Genomic DNA, 26,608 nt, shown 5'->3' on the forward strand with positions numbered 1-26,608 from the left:
ATATGCATAACCTGAATTATTATTGTTCTTATTGTTCTTATTATTCTGCGATACGTGCGATTCAGCTACTTATCCGTCTGTCTTCCTCTCCCTTCCAATACTGCCCTAGTTTTGACTCAGGATCCAAAATAACGGGGAAAAAAAGAAAGTAGAATCAGGCAAAATAAAATTAAATGCTGAGCCTTATGAAAGATTCACACCACTTGTAATATCAGGGAAAATAAAACTGTTCCCAGTAGAATTATACCTTTTCCTTACTAAAATAAAATATATACGGTGTATGGGATATGTTACTACAACATTAAGGAGCCGCCGTTGTCCTACGTTAATCATACCACCCTTTTATACCCTTTTTCACCCTCAGACCGCGCGGGACGATCCACCCCTATTTTTTAAGGGGTACAACCCCTCGCGCCCCGTGGATAGTGATGGGAGGGTAACGGTGATCGTATCACGTGCAGCATACGTGCACACAAAAATTCGTGACGTCAGTGTGGGGTAAACCTGCCCCTCTTCCTTCGCACTCGTTATCGCAGTTTCACCTTGAGTCAGACTCCGAGATCTGAAAATTCGTCGTAATCGTCATCAACAATAATAAAATTTCAACTCTTTAGGCTCATCAGTAAGAAGGCAGCGTTATTATCATCAGCGGATCTTGCTGGTCTTCTCTCTTGATTCTCTTTATTCCTGCTACCATCAGGTGTCATTTTTTCATCGATGTTCGGTATACTAGCAGTGTCACTGGGATTTGTAGGTGCAACGAATCCATTTGGTGAAGTAGAAACTGTATCCATCCTCGGTGGTACACTGTTATTTCTCAACGACGCAGCACCGATGGAAGCCCAATCCTCTTCATCGGTATCAGAATACGCATGTTCACCAGAATTGGGTCCATTCGGACGCCTACCATGATGCAACTTTCTTCTATCTTGCCTTGTATTCGACCAAAGGTAACTCTTGTGAGGGAGGAGAGTCGATCTAATGCTTGATTCCTTTGAGAAAGAAACTCTACTTTCCCTTCTCGACGTAGGTTCACTGATAGAGTTCGTTATCTGTTCTAAGTCTATCATGGGGTTACTGTTCTGACGAGACCTCGGTTGCTGTGGTGGCTGCTGAAAATCTAGGTGAATTGATGGTTTGGAAACTAACGGATTACGCACCTTGGAACTCGATCTACGAGATCTGTTCTGCAGGAAAGGTCGCACACGGCGTGCTAGCAGTTCGTGTTCCATGTCTTCTGACGGATGATCGGTCCAAACCACACTGCTTTTCCTTCTTCTAAAACTGTACGGATCTTCTTTATCATCTTCCTCCTTCAAACGATGCTTTAGAAATTCTTCCCCCTCTTCTCCTTCCTCTTCCTCTTCTTCGTCCTCGTCTTCTTCATCAGCTATTGCCTCGTCATCCTCCTCGTCATCATCGGACGCAAGCGCATTCTCATCTATATAAAGAATGTTCTGTTGTGAAGCCGCTGCAGGCACCCGTTGCGCGGATGCTGCAGGCACCCGTTCCTTTTCTTGTTCTGGCGCACCTTCGTGTGGTTCCTGTTTGATTTTTTCGTCTTGAGGAACCATTGTTGGTGATGAGGAAGATGCTGTAAACGCAGGTCCTGATAATGCACTTGATCTCTTTGAAGTTAATTGAGGTCTCTTGGCACCATTACTGCTGCTTGACCTCCTTCTTTGACTCTCTTGTGATACGATATCCTTGACCTTGGCATTAGCAATGTTAGTTGCGTCTCTTTCCTGTATAAACGACTCATGAGCAACAGGTTTTGCAGTCCATTGGCCCCAACCAATTTTCTCAAACACTACCGAATGTTCTTGATCACCAATCTCCATTGCACTCATAATCAACCTTCTCTGTTTCGAAGAAGATAGATCTTTGAAACTTGGGATTTCAGTACCCAAAGTTTGTGTAATGTGTCGTATGGCTAATGGACCTTTTTCTAACAAAAGACTTGATAATTTACCTGGTGTAACCATTTGTGCAGCTGCTAACCCTGCTGGTGAAGACGTAGAAATTGGCTTTGGAACACCAAGCTTAGGGGAATGTTCCTTTTTAATCTCAGACATAGTGACTAGTGTATATATATATGTTAGCTCCTGATTTCGCACTTGTACATCTACCTGAGGTAGTGGGTAGTTATATTTAAATGATATATGTTATATAAGTTAATAGCGCATGCTGTTATTTTTCAAACACACCCTCGGTTACGGTAAAGTAATGTAAATTAGTTATTATCGAATGGAAATGGAAATGGAAAAAAAAACAAATCAGCTATGACTCAAGATAACAAAGCCGCGTGGTGAAGTCATAGGTAAAAGAGAGAAGTGTGCGGTTGACAAGGAGCTTACAGGCTCCTACTTCTTCATTATATAACATCTGGATAAAGATGCTTTCAATTAAGTGCAAAAAAGCAAGTCACGTGATTATCACATGACTTCCAGATTTTTGAAACCACGTGCTTATCACATGTATATTCGTATAACACGACCATTCTGGTATCACGTGATGTGAAATTTTCATCATGGCCCGTTCCCAGACTTTCGCATAACGCAGATCGCGCCCCGAGAACCCTTAATAGAAACAGCGTAAGGGATCCCCCCCGATCTCTGAGTACCGCCGAAAGGAAGAGAAAGAAAGCATGGTAATTGTCCTTACGCGAATTAATCGCCGTAGTTCGTTTTCTTATTCGCAATTCTCCCCGTTTCTTAACCCTTCTTGGCTATCCTGACTCCTTCTATGTAATTTTTGGCTGAAAATTTTTCACATTTTTTTTTTCACAATTTTTTCCCCTTAGCAAGGGAGACTGGCCGACGGCGACGACGACGACGACGACGACGACGACGCACACAGAGCATTGAAAAATTTCAATTGACACAAGGAAACTTCAACTACTTTCAACAACAATTCCTAGAAGTTATTACTATCTGCCTCTTGAAGCTTTCCTTCTACTACATTAGAATTCTCTAGCTTTTGACAATGGCATCTACTACCAATCCATTCGATTTGCTGGGCAATGACGTTGAAGATACCAACGTTCAACCTCCAAAACCACCAAAGGAGCTTGTAAAGAAGAACACCTCTTCTAAGAAGCAAGATGTTCCACCACCATCTGCTGATCCATCTAGGGCCAACAAGAACAGACCAAAGCCAACTGGTAACGAAGCTGCCATCAGAGACAGAACTAGAGAAAAGAACAAGAGAAGAGATGTTCCTGCTGACACCAAGCCAAAGCATCCAAAGTCCAAGAGCGGTGACCGTCACTCTAGAACTGCTAGAACTGATTCTCACAAGAAGGATGTTCAAGGCTGGGGTGAAGGTGCTAACAGAGAAGCCGAAGCTGAAGTGCAAGGTGAACAAGATGCTCAAGACGAAGAAGCTGATGAATCTGAAGAATCCAAGCAAAACACTCCACCAAAGATGTCTTTGCAAGACTACTTGACTGCCGCTTCTGGTAGCGGTTTGAACAAGAAACCTGAAGCTAAGAAGGCTGCTCCAATTGAAGACGCTCAATTGATGGTTAAACAAGATGAAGTTCTTGTGGAACCAACCAAGGTCAAGAACGTCAAGGGTAAGCAATTGAAGACTAAGGAATTCTTGGACTTCGACGCTAAATTCGTTGACACTAGCAAGCCATCCAGAGGTGGTGGCCGTGGTGGTTTCACCGGTCGTGGTAACCGCCAAGGTGGTAACCGTGGTGGCCGTGGTGGTAACCGTGGTGGCCAAAGAAAAGTCAAGGACAACAACCCAGTTCAAAAGAATGCTGAGATTGATCCAAAGAACTTGCCAACTTTGTCCTGAATTACTATTACCTTCTTAACAAAAAGATAATGTATTTTCTTTTTTTATCTCCCACCCTTTCAAAGTGGAATGGAACTGCATTCATTGCCATACTATCACATATATACAAAGCAAAAAAAATATAAGATAATATCTATTTCTGTTGTGTGTTGTATTGTATATTATTGTTTTCCTGTAGTTGTGTCAGTACTTGCATGTTATACCAATTAGTTTATCCATATAAAAGCACGGTATCACATCGCCAAATTTATAACCACGAATGCCGCGGGCCATGCTTGATTCCCATGGACTTCTGCTTGGTTGTAATTGACCTCCAAACTCTTTCAAACCATAAATAAGTTCTTCATGGCCAATATCATATTGTTCATTATCGCTAGTTACCATTCCTTGTGCAATGCGAGCGACATCATAAAGTATCTTCGCTGTGAGTCCCCAAAGATTTCTTTTACCTTGGGTCGTTTCTAATTCGTCACATGAACTATTATCCTCGATATTTTTCAACCATTCAACATCATAAGGGTTCTCAACAGGATAATAGTAATGTCTTAATAGCCATCTTAGTTCCCCCCATTTTGGAAGGGTTTCTTTACGATCAATGTACTCCTTACGGTATCCGGAATCCTCTGGTAATAAATGTGCAATCATATCCATTAACGGTACTGAAAAAATTGATGAGGTTTCACCTGGATTTAATGCGGCTGTAAATTTAGACCCATCTAATGGTAAATCTGCTTCCATAGCCTTATGTGCGGAATTACTTAGGAAACAAACTAAGGGTTTAACACTGAGGAAGGTTCTCGATAGATAACATGGCATCTCAAGACAAATTTGCTCCATATTCATGTCGAATTTCTCACGCAGGATTTCAGGATCTTGTGGTAATCCAATTTCCTCTTCAGCTTCCCGTCTAGCAACAGTGTCAAAGGTTTCCTCAACAGAATCAGCTTTACCACCTGGTAATGAAATGTGCCCAGAAAAGGAACTTAGACCTTTTGATCTCTTGGTGAGTAAAACTCTTAGTTCTCCACGTTGACCCACAAAGAGTACTGTCAGTACTGCAGATCGCCTATATGGAGGCCATGACGAAGATAAAGGTAGTAGATTGGGGTATCGAAACTGACGCAGATTATCCAGCAATCTGCTAGCCTTGAACATACTTTAGCACCAAAAGGGAATCACAAATATGCTATATTGTCAAAGACTTTCGAAGCATAGAGACTTCACAGATTTTCTTTCTCAAAACCTTCTTTTTTTTTTTTTTTTCGATTTTTAACAATCCGGGGTAGGAAAAATAATTTATGTTAACAATTGAATCACTACTAGTATTAATAAAGATAAGCACCAACTTAGTAGTTTAGGTCTTTCTTCAAAGTGTATGTGATGACGAATGGTACTGTTATGAACAATACCGCATATTGCATCATAAAGAAGACGGATAGACAATCCATTTGGATATGCGAACCTTGTATTGGCGTGTAGAATGCTGTGAAGTAGACCTGTGCAGTCGCACTGGGCATCGACCAGGTAAGTATCATGACAAATTTACCAATTGGCGTATCTATCCAGTGTAGATCGTAGACCTTGTTTGCCCAGGCGACACCAACAATTGGTATAACCATTAATCTTAAGACTGTCATGGCAATGGCGACCCTTAAGATACCTGGTGGTAATTTCTTTACTTGTAGCCTTGCAAGGGTCCCTCCCAATAATAAAAGCCCTAGGGGAACACATGCATTGCCAATGTATGATGTGAAATCCATAAGGAAGTTGAGTACAGGTTCGCCATCGGGGGCATTATGAACATGGACGTTTGTATGCCCAAATAGTGCCTTAACCCACGGGATCATAGAAACGATAATCCCTAACGAAGCTCCCAAAGATGCAGGCCTAATAAAGTTGATTAGAAAATAGGCCAACCAACTTAATTTGTACTTTTTTAGGAATCTCTGAAGTTTATTACCATCACTACCGCCAGCACTAGTCGTCGACGTAGTAGGAGAAGTGGTTGCCATTTTTTCAGATTGATGATCTGTAGATCTGCGGCCAATTGCAAAATTCTTGTTACCCAACTCTTCGGTTATCGTTAATGGTCTTGAAAGATCCAGTTCTCCATCTCTTATTTGATCTACCGCGCTGTACTCATTAATCACATCATTCATAGAAGATCTTCTACTCTTGTGCCTATTAAGATGATTCCCACTATGCAATTCTGTATCCACTGTTCTGGTCTTATAAACTTTGAGTGAAGGAGACTCTTCTTTCACATGAGCAGTTTGCAATGACGGTAATCGCCGCCGGGTCCATGCAGATGGACCTTGAGGGAGTGAAGTGGAATTCTGATCTTCTTCAACAGAATTTACACTGGCCATTTCATACTCTTCTTGACTTCTAACCTTCGAATCCATGACAGTTTCGTTAGAATCATCTTCCTCGAAATTCTCCTCATCCCAGCTCTGCCTAAAGTCCAATCCTACAATTCTCCACATACCAAAGTTCATCATACAAAAGCTTTGGCACATAAGATATATACAACAGTAAGCAACACCCTTGTCCACTGATGATGGTGCAAATACTTTACCGTTTGTCATACTCTGTACATATGCAATAGGTAAATCAGAAATATTGGGAAAGAACCCTGCGAAAAGCAGCCCCCAAGACCATTGTCTAGGTACTTTTAGTACATATTTAGTGGCTAGAGCACAGATTGTCCCTAATGCAAACAGTATAAGGGCAGATAATGCAATAGCACCGACTTCCTTGATATCTTCATCTGAAATATTACTGACAATCTTGTTAAAAGTTAGACATGGTAAAATCGCATTAACGACCATATTAGAAACACCTCTGGCGATCTCCATCGTTACAATATTGTATCTTGCCAGTAGAAATCCGACACCCATGATAGTATATATCTTGAGGATCGGTTTTAAGGCGATATAAATAGCCGCACCCAAGTCAATAGACATTTTGAATCAACGAGGTTTTATAATAAATCAATCTAAATATTTAAACCATCTAAGCATTAGTGTTATGAGAAAGAAAGTGTGTCTTACGAATCTTTTAGTGTTGAAATCGCTTTCGGGTGTATGACTGCCAAGATCATTGTCAGCCGTACGGACCCCGCGCAACAATAAGAGGGTAGACAATATAATAATGAGCATAATACAAGTGATGGTAACTGTAATACTGATATGTGCAGAGTGTCTATAAATGTGTACACCTACGAAATTTCACAGAAACAAAATGACTAGATTTTTCATCTTCTCGAATAAATGAAGTACAACAAAATATTACTTCAAAAAAAGTAGCAACACTACTTCATAATTTATTTCTTCTTCTCAGCAAAATATTGTTCATCAACAGCTGCAATGATACCTGGAACGACTTCAGCGTTAGCCATAGTAGATAGATCACCCAGTTGATCAGCTTCATTAGATGCAACTTTTCTTAGGACTCTTCTCATGATTTTACCGGATCTAGTCTTTGGCAGATCTTTAACCAAGATGACACATTTAGGAGCAGCAAATGGACCAATTTCACCTCTAACTTGGAGCACCAATTCACGACGAACGTTAGCACTCGCATCACCTTGACTTGGAGTACCATCTTTCAATGCAACGAAGGCAATGACGGTTTGACCGGTCAATTCGTCAGGAATACCTACGACAGCAGATTCAGAAACATTATCATGGTTGGTCAATGAAGCTTCAATTTCAGCAGTGGACAATCTGTGGCCAGAAACGTTAACCACATCATCAACTCTACCTCTGATCCAGTAGTAACCATCATGGTCTCTACCTGCACCATCACCTGTAAAGTAGTAACCAGGGTATGGTTGCAAGTAAGTCTCCTGGAAACGGTTGTGATTTTGCCAAACTGATCTTGCCATAGATGGCCAAGATGATTTTACTGCCAAAACACCTTCCACGTCATTACCTTGTAATTCAACACCAGTGACTGGGTCAATGATACAAGCATCAACACCAAAGAATGGAACTGTAGCGGAACCAGGTTTTGTTGGGACTGCACCTGCTAATGGAGCAATTAAATGAGAACCAGATTCGGTTTGCCACATGGTATCACAAACGACACAGTTGTTGTGACCAATTTTTTCGTTGTACCATTCCCAAAGATCTGGTGAAATTGGTTCACCGACTGATCCAAGAACTCTTAGTGAAGATAGATCGTATTTTGGAATTTCAGCCTCACCTACACGCTTAATCAATCTCATGGCTGTTGGAGCCACGTAGAAATGAGTTGCCTTATGACGCTGAATGATTCTCCAATATCTACCGTAATCAGGATAAGCTGGTGTTGATTCAAAGATGATTGATGCAGTACCTAGCGCTAATGGACCATAAAGAGCATAAGTATGACCTGTAATCCAACCAACATCACCTGCTGTGAATAAGACATCTTCTGGATGGATGTCAAACACATATCTAGTGGTCATGGCTGCACCCAATAGATAACCACCGGTTGAATGGACCACACCCTTTGGTGACCCGGTGGAACCTGAAGTGTACAAGAGGAATAATGGATCTTCAGCACTACAAGGAACTGGTGGAATGTAACCTCTTTGCTTAGCAGCTTCTTCGTGCCACCAGTAATCTCTGCCAGGTGTCATTGGGATCCCTTCAGCACCTGTCCTTTGGAAGACAAGAATATGAGAAACTTGAGAAATTCCATTTAAACCTTCATCGACAATTTTCTTTGTATGAACGGTTTTGCTACCTCTTTTACCTTGATCACAAGTAATAACAACTTTACAACCTGCGTCTACAACACGATCCTTCAAGGAACCTGCTGAAAAACCTGCAAAAACAACAGAATGAATTGCACCTAATCTGGCAACGGCCAACATTGCAACAACAGCTTCAGGAATCATTGGTAGATAAACTGCGACGGTATCACCTTTTCTAACCCCCCAGCTGTGAAGAACACCAGCAACTTGAGAAACTTGTCTCAAAAGCTCACCGAATGTAACAACCCTGTTGTCTGCTTCTTCATCCGCTTCGTAGATCAATGCTGGTTTATCAGGATTGGCAAAAGCATGTCTATCAACACAGTTGTAAGCAGCATTCAACTCACCGTTTAAAAACCAAGTAGTATCACCATTTTCCAATGAACCAAACTTCGTCTTTGTAAATGGTTTATCCCAATGTAACAATTCTTGAGCCTTGGTACCGAAAAAGGTTTCTGGATCTTCCACAGATTGCTTGTACATCTCTTGGTACTGCTTCATATCCTTGACATAACCCAATCCTGGTTGTGATTTGTAGAAATGCTCAGGTGCATGACGAGCTACTACATTCTGTGCCTCATGAACGGTCTTATGTTCCTTAGTTGTCATTGTTAAACTCAATTGAAGATTTTACAATGAGATCTTCAGTCAATTGCAACAGTAATACGTTTTCTTAACTGTTGTTGTTCTTATTTAAAGTGTATGTCATTAGGCTGAGTGTGAGTCTTCTGCCCGATTTTTTCCCTTCGACCCACGGGTCAAATTTTTTTTAAGAGCTCGAAAAACGCGACGCCTTCTGAAAATACCGAGACGAAAATGAAAAAGAAAAAAAATTATAGGGGAAAATGGACCAATGGAATCCTCCATGCGGCCAAAAATAGCCGCTGATACTATAAGTAACTGTAACTGTAAGCTGTAGAGTGTAGGATGTATCGGATCTCGCTTTGGTTTACCGCTTTACCGTATTCCTTGCTGTAGGCGGCTCGTTTAGTTCTATGACAAAATTGTTGGAGTTGTTGGATTGACGTCCGGAGTGATGCGAATCGAAAAAGGCATGCGCAGAACTCGGCGGTTAGGCACGCAATTATTAGCACACCATTTTAAAATGAAATATATATGTATGTATATATACAGTTTACAACATTACTTAGTGAAACTCAAGAATTATGAGTTTGTATTTAAATACAGTTCACCAACTCTGGACAAAAAGATCTTGACGGCTTTCCGTAAATCGGCAGGAACGCTTTTGTCCAAAATTGACATGACGAGACTGTACATTCCCGGACAGTACTCCTTGAAATCATCGTCGTCAAATTCGTAATAACCTTGTAAAATTTCAACAATAACTGGTCTCCACGAATTGATGCTACGCTCCATAGTACGATCATCTAATAGCACGTAACCTTCCATTACGGCAGTACAGATACCGATAAGTCTTTGTGAAAGTTGTGGCTTCTTCTGTTCATCGTTCAAGTACAGCTTGAAAAGAATATTGATCAATACAGCTGCAGCACTTGTTTCTTGTTTCAAAAGGTTTGGTATCTTATCAACGACACGAGCTTCGACCAATCTAGTGCGCAATTGGTAATCTTCGTTGAAATCACGGGCAAATTCATAGGATTTTTCTAATAGTACAGTAATTCCAATAGCTTGATCATGGGGCATACTACGAGCAAACTCTTCGTTTTCAAATAATTCACTCAATAGTTCGATCATTAACAAGTGCAGAACACATTTAACCACAATTGAATTTTTAACGGTTATTCTACGACGCAAATCCTCGCTGCTCTTTGTGTGAACCAATCTTTTAGATGGTTTAGTGTTAGTAGCTGCATTTTGTATGCTACTAGGGGTAGGCGCCCTATTGAATTGAGGTGAGTTCAGATTTTTTGCAGCAGAAGCGATTTCACTACCTTCAGTTACCATGTCGTTACCTACATCCTCACTACATTCCTCTTCGTGAGCACGTTGTACAGTTTCTCCAATATTACCATTAGTGTCGTTACCATTAGTACCTACCTGTGGGCCCTCGTTTGTGCTATTGTTATTGTTATCGTTATTACTGTTGTTCATGTCGTTACCATGCGAAGCACGGGGATGATGAGAGACTGATTTACGTCTACCTTGGTGCATAGGATCATACTCAAATAACTCCGTAGCAGTGGTCAACTCAAATAACCTGTCAAAGACTCCCCCGATGTCTTGCCAATGGTTAGCATCGAATTTTGTCACATTCTGTAAAATGAGCTGTTGTAGACATGATCTACCAATTCTAGCAATCGTATCGTTTTCCTGGCATATACAGGAAACTAAGAGACCTAGGAAACCATCTAACATTTTATTCAAGGATTTGAAATAATGGGTAAAGAGGGCAATTAGATTCCTTAGAGCTTGGATTAATGTGGTAGACAACCAAACAGTCAAGTCGTCATGACTGTTAAACTGGTTGACTTCCCAATGCTTGGAAAGAACTCCAAAGATTGGGAACAACAATTTGGTACAGATTTTTTCCCAAAATAGATCGTCGAATTCGTTACCGTAGGCTACTAATGCATCAAACATGTAGTTCAGAGCACGAGATCTTATTTCTAAATCATCGGCAGTCATGATTGTATCATTAAAGGAAAATAGCATGGGGAACCAAATGTTTTGGAAAATGTCCTTACCTCTCAAAATAGTTTCATAATGTGTACGTTTCTCTTCATCTGAACCTTTGTAGAAACACATATCTGCAATCTTTTGTGTCATTCTCCTTAATCCTTCCAAAGAATGCAATGACAATTTTTGAGATCTATGGTTCTTCGTAATTTCTCTAAAGACTGAAACCAATTCACCAAATGCATCATCTTGACAAAAGACACTTTCAAAATGGTTGGTAACAATATCGTTAGTCACTAACATATAAGTTTTGTAGATGATTGATTCCTGTGGAGATTTTGCAGTGTATTGAAGTGACTCCAAAATTGGTTTCCAACCAGATTTAATTTTACTCGATTTGGTCAAAATAAAATTACGGAAGCATTCAATAATCATCTCCTGTACATCAGTACTACTTGTGTTTTGAATGATATACTCAAAAGGCTTTAGGAAATCATGCTGGAACTCAAACCCAGATAGTTCTTCTAGGTTTAGGAAACGCATCGAAAGTTGGCGCAATGAGTCCACAGCGAAGAAAACAACGGCAAGGTTTGGATTGGTGGCTATCTTGTTAAACGCAGTACCCATTACAGCCCATATTGGTGTCCATTCGACCTTGATACGATCCATGTTATAGTAGCAGACGTCGACCATCTTTTGCAAAGAAAACATTCTGGGGGTAGAAGCATCTTGAGAAGATTCGATTTCCTCCAGGGAAACATCAGTCAAAGCCTTAATGAAATCGACGATCGCATTACCGGAAAGATTAGAACTGCGAGTAAAGACGTGATCCATCAAAACAACCAATTCGCTAGAAGAGATGAATTTCGAGATCTCAGGGGATAAAGTTTGATTATAATGCTTTTCCTGTGCCAGTTCAAGGGGTGTAGCCCTTCTAGTCCATTTATCAAGAAATGACGTAGAGTTTGATCTCGTAGAGTCGAAAGATACCTTTTGAGTAGCTACTCTTGCTTGTGTCACATCTGGAACGCTTTCTCTATCAATCCCTTTGGAGATCAATTGTAACCTCTCGACTTGAGAAATCACCAAAAGAACATCTTTCCACGATTCTTTAAAGAAAGTACCTTCAGAAAGGGCAACCTCTAAAACGACAATGATAGCATTGACATTCTTTATCTTAATTTCATTCAAATTATGCAGGTTACAGAATTGTACCAATGCTCCGATAAATGATTTCTTGGCATATTCGATACCAAATGAGGCAGAAATTTTAATGGAAATCTTTAGGCCTTCTAAACACTTGTTGGTAGTATCCAGATCATCGTACTCTTTGAATGGAGGAGTTAGAGCTGCAAGGAATGACATCCAAAGTGTCTCAAACACAGATTTCACATGTTCTACATGAGAAGCTGCGTAAAAGATATCAGTTCCACCTTTACTTCTGGATTTGTTTAAATTCTTGAAGACAAGCTCTGTTTTGGAAGACATTTCCTTAGATACTTGCATGTAAGCTTCTCTAACCAAATCCCTACTGCTGAAAAAGCTGAAGGCAGATTGTTGTTGTTGTTGCTGGTGAATTAGGTTACCATCATCAGCCAACATGGCTTGGTGTTGTTCAGAAAGCAATTTGATTTCGTTATTAGCAATTTCATTGTACAGATTTACCATGAATTCTTTTGGTAGATCATTGCCATTGTCAATACCCGTATTATTCTCCAAAAACTCTTGCAAAGTCATTTTGTTTTTGATTTGAGAAGAGTGAAGGTCTGTATTCAACATAATGATGGAATATGACAAGACATAAGCAGTGTCAGCTTTAGAGAAGACACCGGGGTTTTGGTCAACATATCTTTCTGCGAACTTCAACATGAATCTATCAATCTTTTGACCTTCACCTGGTAGTCTAAATTTTTGTAAGAAGTTTCTGATGGCGTCCACAATCGAAAGACCAGTAAAATCAAATGCATCGACAAAGGCATGCATGGTCTCAATGTTCTTATCCTCACCTTCACCTAGAAAATCACCCACAGTGGCTAAATTCAAATCATCAGTAGATAAAAGCCATTTAGCGATAGATTCTGGAGAATCATCTTTGATGAACTTCTTGTTGATCAACTCTGGAATGGCTCTCTTTGGCTTGTAGTTGAAGAGTCTCACACAGGCAGTTAATTCTGTCTTTTGCTGTTTTAAACTTTCGAACTGAGACGGATCGTCCACATCCTGGCTTGCCATAGATTCGCTCTCATCACCATTCATGCTACTCAAACTGGCATTTGAACTGTTTAATTCTGAGTCCTTGCGTTTACCAGGTTGTAAAGATACACCAGATCCGGAACGGCGGGAACGAGTACTTGCAGAACCATTGTTGTTCACGCTTAAAGATGGGTTGAGAGAACGATGAGCCCAAGAACTTAAAGATCTTAAGACAGATACAATACAGCTCAAAGAAGTCATTTTTAGGGCAAACTCGACCGGGAAGGGCAACGTAGATTGGTTAGACTCGAAGCTGGACGATAAATTGGATGTTGATAACAATGGTACTTGATTTACGTTGTAAGTGGCTAAGGGCATAAATGCTTGTTCCGCATAATAGACCTTCTGAGTTGGTGTGATTTCTACCCTTGTAAGAGCTAGTCGCGTCAAATAGTCAACCATCATTTCCATGATATTTGGCATGCCTTGATTACAATCATAGTTGAGGTAAAACTCTATCAAAGTTCTTGGATCATTACAAAGCCTTTGGATGACACTCAAAAAGTATCTCTTTTGATGTGGAGTGGATGTCTTTAGATCGGAGATGGGGAAGTAGATCTCAGTGAGGAAGACGGGTATCTCTCTTTTGAATTCGGCTCTTAGATTTGAAATCATCAACCACATAATTTCTAAAGTTACTTCAAATACTGGCGCTATGGATGAAGCGGCATTTCTCGAAAGTGTTAAACACAGATATTGCCTCATAGAATCTAATAAAGTAATGCGTTCTTTGCCCGGTATATACGCTGTTCGAGACAAAAAGATATCGATATGGTCTTTAATGATAGAATGGATGATGTGCAATGAAAGAAGCTTGGATCTAACTGCATGAGATCTCATATCCAACTCTGTTTCTAGTGGTTTCGCAGATATTTTTGACATGGCCCTGAAAACTAAGAATCCGTCCTTGATCAAAAGTTCTTGAATATTTTGTCCTTCTGCCTCATCTAGGGCTCCCGGCTTAGAAGTATCCTCCATGACCTGTTCGTCATCTTCATTGAGCACGTCCATATTTTGTAAAGTTAAAGGAGCATGTTGCACTGAAGAATCATTATCGTCCACTTCCGTTAATTCCACCGCAGGGGTGGCCGGAAGTTGACTTAGATCAATTCTATCAAATACTGTACCAACGATTTGAGTTAGAGTTGCTTGTGCAATACCTTGATTTGATGAATTTAATGAAAAGATAAAAATATTGTAGATGGTTCTAATCGCCTTTAACAATGATGCACCATGGCATAAAGATGAAGAAGGATCTTCCGTTAGAATACAATTGGAGAGAGCTCTTACAATTTGTAGTTCTACTCTTTCATCGGTACCCTCACCTTGGAAACAATCTGATATGGTATCGATAGAAGCGTCGATTAGTCTTTGCTTTGGTGGAGGTGTAATTCCTGATGCAGCAGCATCTTCCGGCGTTTGGTCATTAGATGCCATAGAGTCAGGTGGATTTACCAAAATTTCTTCATCTAACGCTCTAAATGAAAAAAGTTTAGAAAGACAATCCAGCGCCCTCAATTGAATACGTATTGAGTTAGTTCTACAACAGGAACGAAGAGCTTCAAAAATCGTGATAGAATCTAAGATATAAGCTCCTTGAATGCTAATTTCCTGTAGTTTTTCCCATGATCTCTCGCAAATCTTTTGGACATTTGGGTATTTTTTAACATCTTTATCCTCTAAAATTACTTTCAAAGTTTCTTTAACAAGACCAATAGTTGATTTTGCATTAGATCCGCCGACAAAATTCCTTACTGTTCGAGCATCAACTTCCTCTGTATTTTCACCTTTCTGCTCTGAAGGTCCTAATTCTTCTGGTTTTTTCGTTTCTGGTTCCTCTGGTTCCTCTGGTTTCTGTTGCTTGCTCTGTTGTTTTTCTGGTTCTGACTCGGCAGCCTCTTTAGGTTTTTCTATTCCGTTTATTTCTGAATTATGCTCCGGTTCTAACTTTGATTCCTTAGTCTCTTCTTGTTCCACTTGTTGGCTCGAATCCTTAGGACCAGATTCATCTCTTGATTCTATTGAAAGCGAAACTGTTGACGCTGGCCCAATTGAGGTTACGGTTGCTTGATTTGAATCACCAGCAGCCAATTCGTGATCCGACATATTAATTCGCCTCCAGATTTATAGCTTTAGTGGTTATAGATGGTAATGGTGGTGTTATGTATAATTGTCACGCCAAATTGACAAAAAGATAAAAAAAACAAACGACCCTAACGTTTCTATAACACCAATTGTGGAATTTCTTTGATCCCAGCTATTTAAATATTTGCAATCTCGAAATCTGGCAGACTAGCGGTAATTGTAAGTTGACTTGGTTTGTTAAACCACGTCTATTGAGTGTGTTCTTTGGCTAGTTTTTCTTGAAAGTCAACTCATTGTTGACCCTTTTCTGCATAGGAAAGAGTTAAAGGCAGGGTAATACCGGAGGATTATAGGTAAACAAGAGACATGTGCATATCACGTGTGTTTTGCTTGCAAATAACAAGGCCAAGAGCTTGATCTATCGAGAGTCTAGTCAATCTCAAGATTACATGATGATACTACTTCAAGATATTCTCCAATTAATTATTCAGTATGTCACGTGATTCGTCTCCGACCAATTTAACTTGGTTTTTATTATTGCAGGCTTCTTCCAAAATCTCCGACTGCGCTAAGCGGTTATTTCGTCTTCGTTAACTACTCCTACCCAATGTTCATAAATTCGTACATATGCAATAATCATACTACCAACAACATTTATTGTTGTTTTATGTTATTAAGGGTTTTGGATTTTCTTTCGTTTCTCCACCGGCCTATTTCCAATCTGCCATCCCCTCCCCCTTGGGGCCATATTTCCGTCGGTATCCAACGGAGGTCGTACATATAGTGTTTTCTCCTGCGGGGATAAGTTTAATCAGTGACACAGGTCCGTTCGAACCCCGTCGGAAGATTATGGAGAAATTGATAATAGTAATAATAATAAACATTACAACACGTTCGAAGTTTCCCATATAAAAGGAACCTTCATTTCATGTATTATTCCTCCAGAGTTCTGTTTCATTTTATCCAGTAAAATCATCATCGTTAAGACATACTAACAAAGTTATTTAGTATATTTCGTTACATTTCTTCTTTTTCAATCTTTCGAACTTCCCTTAATTTTATTTAACCGCCATGTATCCAGTTGATATTACTGCAGAGGCTACAACACCAGCTTGTGGCACAGCTATTACTCCAGATGTTCCTGTTGTTAAGGAAGTTCCTGTTACCAAGTCTTCCCCTGTTGAAAGTACCGTTTTAACCACCTACCCAGAGGATTCTAAGCCAATTCCATTGAATTGGGGTGAATCGTCACCAGAGGCAAGAGGACCTATTGTTGCTTCTAGATACAAAGATGGTCTTTTGAAGCACAATGCTATCGGTGCTCACTCCGGTCCCTACTGTGTTTATCATGCTTTGGCGGTTGGTTCTCATCAATTAGATCCTCAATATCTAGCTGATTACACCAATTCTCAACCAGCTTTCACGATACCTGAGCAAAAGAGTTGGTATAACAAAGAAGACATTGTTGCCATGGATGTCCTTGGACACTTGACGCCATTCTTTTATGACGAGATTTCTAAACAGGAAAATGTTGATGTTAGACCAACCATCGCTATCACTAAGGCACATATGCAATTGCTTGAAATGAAAGACGCCGTTGAAAAAGGCCGTTTGCAAGTTGATGGTGACGTTGTTATGAATAAAAATGGTGATTTAAATGTTTCTAAGGTTGCCATTGAACCAGTTTGGTATTTACCAGGTGTCGCTGAAAGATTTGGTATCACTGAAGATGAATTGAGAAAGGCACTCTTCGAAGATACTAACGGTATGTACCCAGAATTGGTTACGAGACCTGATATTAAGGTTTTCTTACCACCAATTGGAGGTTGTACCGCTTACATCTTTGGTGATCCAAAGGATCTTTCTGATCCAAGCAAGGAATTGACAGTCAGAGTTCATGATGAATGTAATGGTTCCGATGTTTTCGGTTCTGATATTTGTACTTGTCGTCCATATTTGACATATGGTATTGAAGAAGCTGTTAAAGGTGCTCAGAATGGAGGCGCTGGTGTCGTCATCTATTTCAGAAAGGAAGGTAGAGCCCTTGGTGAAGTTACCAAATATTTGGTATACAATGCTCGTAAGAGAGGTGGTGATACCGCGGCTGAATATTTCAAGAGGACTGAATGCATTGCAGGTGTTAGAGACATGAGATTTCAACAATTGATGCCAGATGTTCTTAAATGGTTAGGTATTAGCAAAATCGACAGAATGATCAGTATGTCAAACATGAAATACGATGCCATTGTTGAACAAGGCATTCCAATCTTGGAAAGAGTTCCAATCCCTGATGAATTAATCCCACCTGACTCCCGTGTTGAAATTGACGCTAAGATTAACTCCGGTTATTTCACTAATGGTAAAGTGATGACAATGGAAGAATTAAAGAACGTCAAAGGTAGAGATTGGCACGATGTGGAGTAATTGGCAATACAAACTTTTAATGCAAAAAACCATAAAAATTAATAAAAAAATTGAAGTTGGGCTTGTCATGTAATCTAGATCGAGTTTATTATACATGTGTACTGTGTACAGCAAAAATTTAAACGTTACTGTTGTTTTGTAACTTTTGTTGGCCTTCAGGTCCTACCCGGATTCGAACCGGGGTCGTTCGGATCAAAACCGAAAGTGATAACCACTACACTATAGAACCAACAAACTTGAAAACCGTAACCTTCTGATGATAGTGTAGTCGATGGAATATTCCATAATCTTAAGTGTAGGTCTAGAGTAGTTATGAATTCTTCTGCCAGTACAACAGATGTTTTTTCATGTCTGCTGAATTAGATCCAAATACCATACTTCTATGTTTTATTCCCAGTGTCAGACTTGACTGTTCATGTTTTTCAGTCACCCAGGACCAAAACATTAAATTGTGTTTTTCAGAAGACTTTCAGAAGGCTTCCAGAAGACTTCTTTCTTATCCAGAACTATCCACAACTGGGTCTTCTAATGTATTCAATGGCACCCCAGTGGCTAAATGACACTGATGAAACCATTTATTAGCCGCTGAGGATCTTATTGTTTTTGCTCTGTTGTTACCCTGCCTTCTAGAGATTTCTGGAATTATACCGAAAAGGGGGATCGAATACGTCAAGGGGTCAAACCATCAAAGGAGAGAATGATACGAATACTGTATATATAAAGAGAAGCACACGGAGTTTTCCTTGCCTTGTTATGATTCCATTTGTATTCCAAAGAACGGCATAGCGACATCAACAGCTCAGATATCCTAAACATTCAAGTTTGCCGCACATGAGTTTCTACCAACCTTCTTTGTCACTTTACGACGTTTTAAATGCCTTGAGCAATCAGGCACCAGCTGCTAGAGATCCAAGAGAACAATTGTTCAGAAGTCGAGGATACGCTCCTCAACAGCCTGCTTATGGATCATATGGTGGCGGAATTCCTTCCAGATTACCCGCTGGTATGATTTACAGATTGCCAGGTGACACTTGTTACTACAGACCTGATTACTACTATACTGGCGAGGATGATGATGAAGAGGAACAAGAAGAAGAATTGGAAGAAGCTGAGAGAGCACAGCGCTTTCAACAACATCAACAACAGCAACAACAACAACAACGTGGTTACGAACAATTTCCTTCGTATTATCATAGCAGAGCCCCTAAAGGTGGTGTTCAAGAGACCATCGAAGATTCTGACCCATTGAGTGAGCTTTTGGGCGCCCTTTTGGGTAATGCTGCTGCTGCTCCAGCTTATGAGCGCGTTCCACCTCAATTTCCATCTCGTAGAGATACTGTAAACGAAGATAATTTGTTTAAGCATGCATTGCTGGAAAAATTGGGTCAACAGGCACAACAAGAGGATGCTGCTGTCGCCGCCGCCGAAAGAGAAGGTAAACAAGAGCAAGAACAGCAAGAGCAACAGCAAGAGCAACAACAACAGCAGGAACAACAATCTCAAGTGGTTGGAAAGGAAAATGAGTCGGAGGAACAGGCCCCTCCTAAACCAAAGGAGAAATTACCATTCCCATTGAACAGAAAACCTTCTCTATTGGGATCTCAAACGGGTTCATCTGCTCCTGGTGGTCCATTGCAAGTTTCTAAACCCGAAGCTCGCCTAGATCTGCCATTCTCCCCTGAAGTTAATGTTTATGACTGTCCTGACCATTACGTCGTGGCCATTGCATTGCCGGGTGCTACTTCTAAGGCTTTCAAAGTCGACTACCATCCATCAACTCATGAACTAATTCTTAAAGGTGACATCGAAGACAAATTGGGTATTAGTGAAGAATATTTGAAAGTGACCGAGCTGAAATATGGTGCATTCCAAAGGACCATCAAGTTTCCTGTGACACCACGTATTAGGGATGAGGAAATCAAGGCTTCCTACAAGAACGGTATCCTGCAGGTCAAAGTACCCAAGATTTTGGAAAGTAACGAGAAACCTGCTCCCAAGAAAAGAATCATAATTGAAGATGTTCCTGACGAAGAACTAGAGTACGAGGAACATCATAGCATGCCACTATAATCATGACATTTGATCCTGTATAATCTGTATACTACTAGTATAATAGAACCGCATAGTCACGTGGGCGGCAAAATGCTTATCACGTGCTCGTAATTCATGATAATTTGAAAAATTTTTCTAACTTTTGACATGAGAGAGAAAATCAATAGAGATTAAAAGATCTCTTGATGTCTTCATGTAGTAGTAGTTATCATCTTCCTTAGAAAACTGCAAATATCCATTACAGATGTCTGACCCAAACCAAAATGGTCAACAAGGTGGCCAGCAGAATGCAGGTGGTAACTACTACCAACAATACTTCCAAAAATTGAATCAACAAGCCCAACAAGGTGGTGGATACCAACCATATGGTGGATACGCTGGATACCAACCATACGGTGGATACCAAGGTTATCAACAATTCTACCAGGGCGGTCAACAACCTCAACAAGGTGGTTACAACGGATATCCATACCAAGCACAAGGTGGTTTGAACAACTTAGGCAACCCATCTCAACCACAACAGCAAGCTCAAGGGATGACCTTAGATGATTTCCATGGTCAAAAGCAGGCATCTCAGCCAGCACCACCAAAACAAAAGAAATCATTGAAATTGGTGTCTAGTTCTGGTATTAAGTTAGCAAATGCTACCAAGAAACCAAAGGAAGATGAAAAGAAGGAAGAAAAGAAGGAAGAGAAGAAGGAAGAGAAGAAAGCTGAACCAAAGAAGGAAGAGCCAAAGAAAGAGGGAACACCAAAACCAGCAGCCACAAAGGAGGAAAAGAAGGAAGATTTACCAAAGATAGATAAATTGAAGATCAAAGAGGAGCAAGCGGCAGCCAATTCTTCTGGTGCTGACTCTTTGATCAAAGAACAAGAAGACGAAGTTGATGAAGAAGTTGTTAGCGATATGTTCGGTGGTAAGGACCACATGTCAATCATCTTCATGGGTCACGTCGATGCCGGTAAATCGACTATGGGTGGTAACATTCTTTATATGACCGGATCTGTGGATAAAAGAACAGTTGAGAAATATGAAAGAGAGGCAAAGGATGCCGGTAAGCAAGGTTGGTATCTATCATGGGTCATGGATACCAATAGAGAAGAAAGAGATGACGGTAAGACCATCGAAGTTGGTAGAGCTTATTTCGAAACTGAAAAGAGACGTTATACCATTCTAGATGCCCCTGGTCACAAAATGTACGTTTCTGAAATGATTGGTGGTGCATCTCAAGCAGATGTTGGTATATTGGTTATTTCCGCCAGAAAAGGTGAATATGAAACCGGTTTTGAAAAGGGTGGTCAAACTCGTGAACATGCCTTGCTGGCCAAGACTCAAGGTGTTAACAAATTGATCGTTACTATCAACAAGATGGATGATCCTACCGTTGCTTGGTCTCAGGAGAGATACGATCAATGTGTTAAGAACTTGAGTAATTTCTTAAAGGCAATCGGTTACAACGTTAAAGAAGAAGTGATATTTATGCCAGTTTCTGGTTACAGTGGTGCAGGTTTAGCGAACAGGGTTGATCCTAAGGAGTGCCCATGGTACACTGGCCCAGCCTTGCTGGAATACATGGATAACATGAGTCATGTTGATCGTAAGATGAATGCACCATTCATGTTGCCTATTGCAGCTAAAATGAGAGATATGGGTACTATCGTGGAAGGTAAGATTGAATCTGGTCACATTAAGAAAGGTCATTCTACACTGTTGATGCCAAACAAGGTTCCAGTTGAAATTCAAAACATTTACAACGAAACTGAAAGTGAAGTCGAAATGGCTATCTGTGGTGAACAAGTTAAACTAAAGATTAAGGGTGTAGAAGAAGAAGATATTGCTCCTGGTTTCGTTTTAACTTCTCCAAAGAATCCTGTAAAGAACGTGACGAAATTCGTTGCACAAGTTGCCATTGTTGAATTAAAGTCCATTTTATCATCAGGATTTTCATGTGTCATGCACGTCCACACTGCCATTGAGGAAGTTCGCATCACAAGACTATTACACAAATTGGAGAAAGGTACTAACCGTAAGTCCAAGAAACCACCCGCATTTGCCAAGAAGGGTATGAAGATTATCGCTCTTTTGGAAACTGAGAGACCAGTTTGTGTGGAAACATACCAAGATTACCCACAACTAGGTAGATTCACTTTGAGAGACCAAGGTACAACCATCGCCATTGGTAAGATCGTTAAAATCATCGAGTGAATGGGTTATGTGTAAAAGAAAATTGTAAATTATCATCATCGTTATTATCTTTAAATATTAATTAAATAAATCTAGCCATCCACATAATTTCTCTTTTTTTTTTCGTTTCTCTTTCACCTTGCTTCATGGTTCCTGTACAGTGCAGTCATCATTGATCTCTCTATTCTATATTACACAATTAATTGCAAAGTTCTTGAAACATCCCCATCAAACTTTCAACAGCATCAACAACATTTTCATCGTAACCTTTACCATCAACGACCTTAGAGTGTGCAAAATCGATTAGCGATAAAGAACTTAATGGTGTCTTTTGTAAATCTTGTTCCATTTCATCATCACTTTCTTCATCAGAATCCAAAAAAGTATCTCGTATCAGTGCGTCTTGATCGCCTAATGCATCCCAACGGCTTGCATCACCCTCATAGATAAATAAAAGACTACTAGAAATCATCCTAACTTCCTCTTCTAGTAACGTATTGTAAAGCAATTGTAACCTTTGTAAAAATGTTTGCTTTAATTGAAGAATCCTTTTAGGCGAAAGATCATCATGATTAAAGAACATATTAAATGCATCCTTAATATTATGCTCTGTCAAACTGTAACCAAAATCTTTATTCACTAAAACATAATCATCACCTGCAGGTTCAAAATGATTAGGTTCCAGCTTCCTTGTTTGTGAATTACTTTGAATCTTCATACCGCAAATCCTAAAACCTAACGATCCGGACGTTGTAGTCCTGCTCACTTGTCCCAATCGACTGATCTTTTCATTTGATGCATTCTCATCATGCAAAATTCTACCCAGTTTGACATCAATTATATTGGGTTTTTGAAATCCATGCAATAAATTTTCCAGTACAATGTATCTAGATTTTGATGGCCCTTTTGGAACCATCATACCATTGAGATTGACATCCGAACTCCCCAATGCACATGCAGACTCTGGCACCTCTCTTAATCCTTCATCTAACACCCCCAGAAATGTCGGCATCCATGAGTAAAGTGGTACATCTCCATCAGCGGCCCTAGCAACAGTAAACGTCCTTTCTTGAACGGCTCTGTAAAATTCTAATTCTTGCGACGTGGCAGGTTTGAAAACTAGTAGCTCATCGACATCAGTCAATGTACCTTCGTGTCCCGCAGCTTTATGCCTCAATAACTTGTGCTGAACCATGAGTCTACCTCTGCTCCATCGAGTATTTCTACCGTACTATAGCGTATAGCTTACTGCCTACAGTATAGTATAGAATGTAGTATAGAGTATAGTATAGCCTAGAGTATGAGTATATGTGTCAACTTACTCTACTTTAGTTTTCCTTCTTGAAATCTCTTTTTTTCACTCAGTGCAAGAGGAAGATCCTGAAGAATTCAAAGAACTGCACTACTGATTCTATGACCGATTTCACGAATTTTACTTTTACTTTTATGCTGAGTTGTAAGTTGTGAAAAAGGTTTGATTGTACCCTCAACCCTCGTACTACACCCAAAGGTTAAGTACTGAGTTGTTGTTTACTGTCGCGACTATGACGACGAAATTGATTTCTCATCATCAAAAACATCTAGAACTATGTTCGTGTCGTCTAGGCTTGTCTAGCCAAAGTTTATGGCTGGGCGGGAGTAGATCCAGCTGGCTATCATGGGATAATAAACCTATATAGGTATAGATAGATATAGTTATGTAGATATTATTGCTTGCGCTCTTGTTCTTCCCTCAGGTCTCGTATATCATACATCATAGCTTAAACTGAGGTTGGTACAGCTTGGCACAGCTTAGCACAGCTGGGCTTATTACTGAGCGCATTTCTTTTGAAAAACTGCGTAAGTACACGTGGCGGTCGAGCCACACCATTAGCTACTCATATCCTTTGTTTATTACGATCAGATCAAGGAGATCTAGATAGCTATTGCGTTGCATATTATGCTATGATCTGAAGGAAGCCATTAAATGAAGGGAAGATATATAGCAAAAGAGTTAGACTGATCCGGAGAGGATGCCATAACAACAGGCGCAACTCCAGTATAGACCCTTTGAGTAAAGGAGATTGAAGATAAGTTAAAAAATTCTCTCAACATGAAGAATGTATATATCGATTTCGTCAATCGTGGGTAGCTGGAACTTAAAAGACTCTATGATGCATAATATGTATGTGATCTACGATTGATCTACGCTTTGTCGCAGCGCAGGGAGATAAAGAAAATGATGAATATCGTTGCTATTAGTACAGGTATTAAAAAGTAAGGTAAAAAGAAAAAAGTTCTATTCCTTCTATTTTCTTATAATCAACACATAGGTATGGTCAGGCCCCTTGTCCAAGAGTAAGATCCCATTATTACCACTAGTAAAGAATAGGAGACAAAGACAGAGACAAAATAGTAGATTAGCATGTAGTTAAATTCTAGTTTGTAAGCCTCGTTGATGAAAGTACTAATTGTACTTAGAGAACCGCAAAATCCGCTAACCAGTGCTGTAGTTACCCGACAGGAGTTCATAGTATGAGCAACAGGCCTCTGTTCATGATAGTTTTTCCTGCCTCTGATAATAATTTGGAAACATGCGATTAAAATAACAGCCAATTCATTGGCGATGAATGTACCCATTGGGAAATTTTTGATCCATCCATTGCACCAATTCGAAAGTTGGTATCTTAGATAACTACCGAATATCCCGAATAGCGCAAACAGTGTCCATTTACCACGAGAATAGTTACCATATACTATAGTCAATACGAGGATCGTTGCAATAAGGGGGATTGCGAGTAATGCAAGTAACCATTGACAAAGGCGTACCATCTTATGAACCCACGGTTTAGGTACTAGTTCAACAGTCTCAATTGTTTCCGGCTTATTTTCCTCATCATCTTGGTTGCGTTTGACGGCGGTCTTATTGCTTGTTAACGGTACAATAATTGATTTGGATAAACCTCTGCCGAAAAGGTAGGCACCCATTGAGGTGAACAATTGGGTTAATAAAACAGCTAAAAACTCTTTCATACCAAATGCTCTATTAGGTAGTTTGATATGCTCTTTAATATTTGATGGCGATAAACTCGTTGATTGTTGGAACGTTTCCAACATCAGTGTGGAATATGACGAATATGCACCGCAGAATCCTGTAGTTAATACTGTAAATAAGGATTTCAAGTCATCAGGTGCAAACCATTTTGCAGCATTTAATTCTTGTAACATCCCCATTACGATACATGATGTTAAATTGCTCCAAATGACACTACCAGGTTCCACATATGATGGTTTATACGTAGCTAATACAGTCGTACCCTCTCTTGCATAGTTACCTAAAATTGTGGCAGACACATAGGAAAGATGGAAGATAACTTGAGGCCAGATACTGCCTATATTAAATGCCATCGGCACACAAAACCTCGAGGAAATGGGAACTTGAGTTCCTGATCATTTGATCGTGATGAGATGAGATGCTCATATTAATATCTTCTGGGCAAATAGACTTCAATGTACACCGACGTAATAAATGATACAACTGACTATGAGTAATAGTCAGTAGCTCCTTTGGAGAATTAGAAGACTGATCAGTGCCATTCAACTGGTATGCTGTATGCTGTTGACTGTTGAATCCGCTGTACTCAATTTTGTATTTCAATAAAAGACTGTCTCCTCTACAGAAACTGCATTACAGACAGGTAAACAAGTCTTGGGAACTCTATGTAGACGGTATGCCGTGAAAGAAAGATTGCACATCTCCATAGCCTACTATATACGATTCGCTCAAAATCTCTTGTAGTCTTTTCATTTAGGTCCCGCCAGTTTGATTTCAACGAAAGACAACTTTCGGGAACAAAACGATATTTTTAATAAAGAGATCCAAGGATGACTATTTCATATAGCTTACTTTAAGAGCCAACGGGCTAGTAGCAACAACTCTTGAATCTTAAGAATGCTTTATACCGCTCTTCAAGTCGAGCACTACTTCTCACAAGACACAGAGGTCAAAATTTCCTCCTGACACTCTCATATTCCACTAAAGAAGTATTCACCACACCTCCAAAGTTTCTTGAAGTCTATATATTCTCGATACAATACAAGACAATGCAATACAAACTGCTACACCTTCTCTGTTTGCTTCTTGTCTAGTAGTGGGGATTGCAGATTTCTTGGCATTGTTCTGAAAAGAGCACCATTAATTTTCTTGTGACTGTCGTGTAATAGAAAACCCATTCACCAATTTTGAAATTTCCAAACCTTTTTTTTTACTTTCTGCGTTGGTAACGGAACGCGAGCATTCCTCGCGTTGTGGTCGCCTCCCACGCGGACTCCCCGACCAACCATGCGGAGGGCTTTCGCCCGCAAGTTTCCGTCCATGCCTCTACCGCTCTCCCTAACTCCTAGGCGGACCTCCGCCTAACTTCGTCTCCAAACCATGCTGCTCCTTCCAGACCCGACGCACACCGAGGAAACCTGACTCG

General features: G+C 40.1%; 11 protein-coding genes and 1 non-coding gene across 12 annotated transcripts; 4 read left to right on the forward strand and 8 right to left on the reverse strand.

Annotated features, from left to right (window-relative positions):
- Positions 1-602: 602 nt before the first annotated feature.
- Positions 603-2,075, reverse strand: STB3 (Stb3p; the record flags this gene model as incomplete). Its single annotated transcript, XM_002497778.1, has 1 exon — positions 603-2,075. The coding sequence occupies one exon, from the start codon at positions 2,073-2,075 to the stop codon at positions 603-605; it is 1,473 nt and encodes a 490-aa protein (XP_002497823.1).
- A 910-nt stretch (positions 2,076-2,985) lies between these two features.
- Positions 2,986-3,807, forward strand: STM1 (Stm1p; the record flags this gene model as incomplete). The annotated part of the gene is made up of 1 exon (XM_002497779.1): positions 2,986-3,807. One exon carries the CDS (start codon positions 2,986-2,988, stop codon positions 3,805-3,807), a length of 822 nt encoding a protein of 273 aa, XP_002497824.1.
- Positions 3,808-3,990: 183 nt separating this feature from the next.
- Positions 3,991-4,962, reverse strand: PCD1 (8-oxo-dGTP diphosphatase; the record flags this gene model as incomplete). Its single annotated transcript, XM_002497780.1, has 1 exon — positions 3,991-4,962. The coding sequence occupies one exon, from the start codon at positions 4,960-4,962 to the stop codon at positions 3,991-3,993; it is 972 nt and encodes a 323-aa protein (XP_002497825.1).
- A 191-nt stretch (positions 4,963-5,153) lies between these two features.
- ZYRO0F14388g (uncharacterized protein) lies at positions 5,154-6,773 on the reverse strand (the record flags this gene model as incomplete). The annotated part of the gene is made up of 1 exon (XM_002497781.1): positions 5,154-6,773. One exon carries the CDS (start codon positions 6,771-6,773, stop codon positions 5,154-5,156), a length of 1,620 nt encoding a protein of 539 aa, XP_002497826.1.
- A 359-nt stretch (positions 6,774-7,132) lies between these two features.
- On the reverse strand, positions 7,133-9,160 carry ACS2 (acetate--CoA ligase ACS2; the record flags this gene model as incomplete). Its single annotated transcript, XM_002497782.1, has 1 exon — positions 7,133-9,160. The coding sequence occupies one exon, from the start codon at positions 9,158-9,160 to the stop codon at positions 7,133-7,135; it is 2,028 nt and encodes a 675-aa protein (XP_002497827.1).
- A 555-nt stretch (positions 9,161-9,715) lies between these two features.
- On the reverse strand, positions 9,716-15,508 carry SEC7 (Arf family guanine nucleotide exchange factor SEC7; the record flags this gene model as incomplete). Its single annotated transcript, XM_002497783.1, has 1 exon — positions 9,716-15,508. One exon carries the CDS (start codon positions 15,506-15,508, stop codon positions 9,716-9,718), a length of 5,793 nt encoding a protein of 1,930 aa, XP_002497828.1.
- A 1,050-nt stretch (positions 15,509-16,558) lies between these two features.
- On the forward strand, positions 16,559-17,911 carry ZYRO0F14454g (uncharacterized protein; the record flags this gene model as incomplete). The annotated part of the gene is made up of 1 exon (XM_002497784.1): positions 16,559-17,911. One exon carries the CDS (start codon positions 16,559-16,561, stop codon positions 17,909-17,911), a length of 1,353 nt encoding a protein of 450 aa, XP_002497829.1.
- A 157-nt stretch (positions 17,912-18,068) lies between these two features.
- ZYRO0F14476r lies at positions 18,069-18,140 on the reverse strand. The gene has a single exon. It is a non-coding gene; the product is annotated as a tRNA-Gln (tRNA).
- Positions 18,141-18,742: 602 nt separating this feature from the next.
- On the forward strand, positions 18,743-19,981 carry HSP42 (heat shock protein HSP42; the record flags this gene model as incomplete). The annotated part of the gene is made up of 1 exon (XM_002497785.1): positions 18,743-19,981. The coding sequence occupies one exon, from the start codon at positions 18,743-18,745 to the stop codon at positions 19,979-19,981; it is 1,239 nt and encodes a 412-aa protein (XP_002497830.1).
- A 226-nt stretch (positions 19,982-20,207) lies between these two features.
- On the forward strand, positions 20,208-22,169 carry SUP35 (translation termination factor GTPase eRF3; the record flags this gene model as incomplete). The annotated part of the gene is made up of 1 exon (XM_002497786.1): positions 20,208-22,169. The coding sequence occupies one exon, from the start codon at positions 20,208-20,210 to the stop codon at positions 22,167-22,169; it is 1,962 nt and encodes a 653-aa protein (XP_002497831.1).
- A 178-nt stretch (positions 22,170-22,347) lies between these two features.
- Positions 22,348-23,343, reverse strand: ARG82 (inositol polyphosphate multikinase; the record flags this gene model as incomplete). The annotated part of the gene is made up of 1 exon (XM_002497787.1): positions 22,348-23,343. The coding sequence occupies one exon, from the start codon at positions 23,341-23,343 to the stop codon at positions 22,348-22,350; it is 996 nt and encodes a 331-aa protein (XP_002497832.1).
- Positions 23,344-24,449: 1,106 nt separating this feature from the next.
- Positions 24,450-25,535, reverse strand: ZYRO0F14564g (FluC/FEX family fluoride channel; the record flags this gene model as incomplete). The annotated part of the gene is made up of 1 exon (XM_002497788.1): positions 24,450-25,535. One exon carries the CDS (start codon positions 25,533-25,535, stop codon positions 24,450-24,452), a length of 1,086 nt encoding a protein of 361 aa, XP_002497833.1.
- Positions 25,536-26,608: the final 1,073 nt, after the last annotated feature.

The sequence above is a fragment of the Zygosaccharomyces rouxii genome, assembly GCF_000026365.1.
Source record: "Zygosaccharomyces rouxii strain CBS732 chromosome F complete sequence".
Lineage (NCBI taxonomy): Eukaryota > Fungi > Ascomycota > Saccharomycetes > Saccharomycetales > Saccharomycetaceae > Zygosaccharomyces > Zygosaccharomyces rouxii.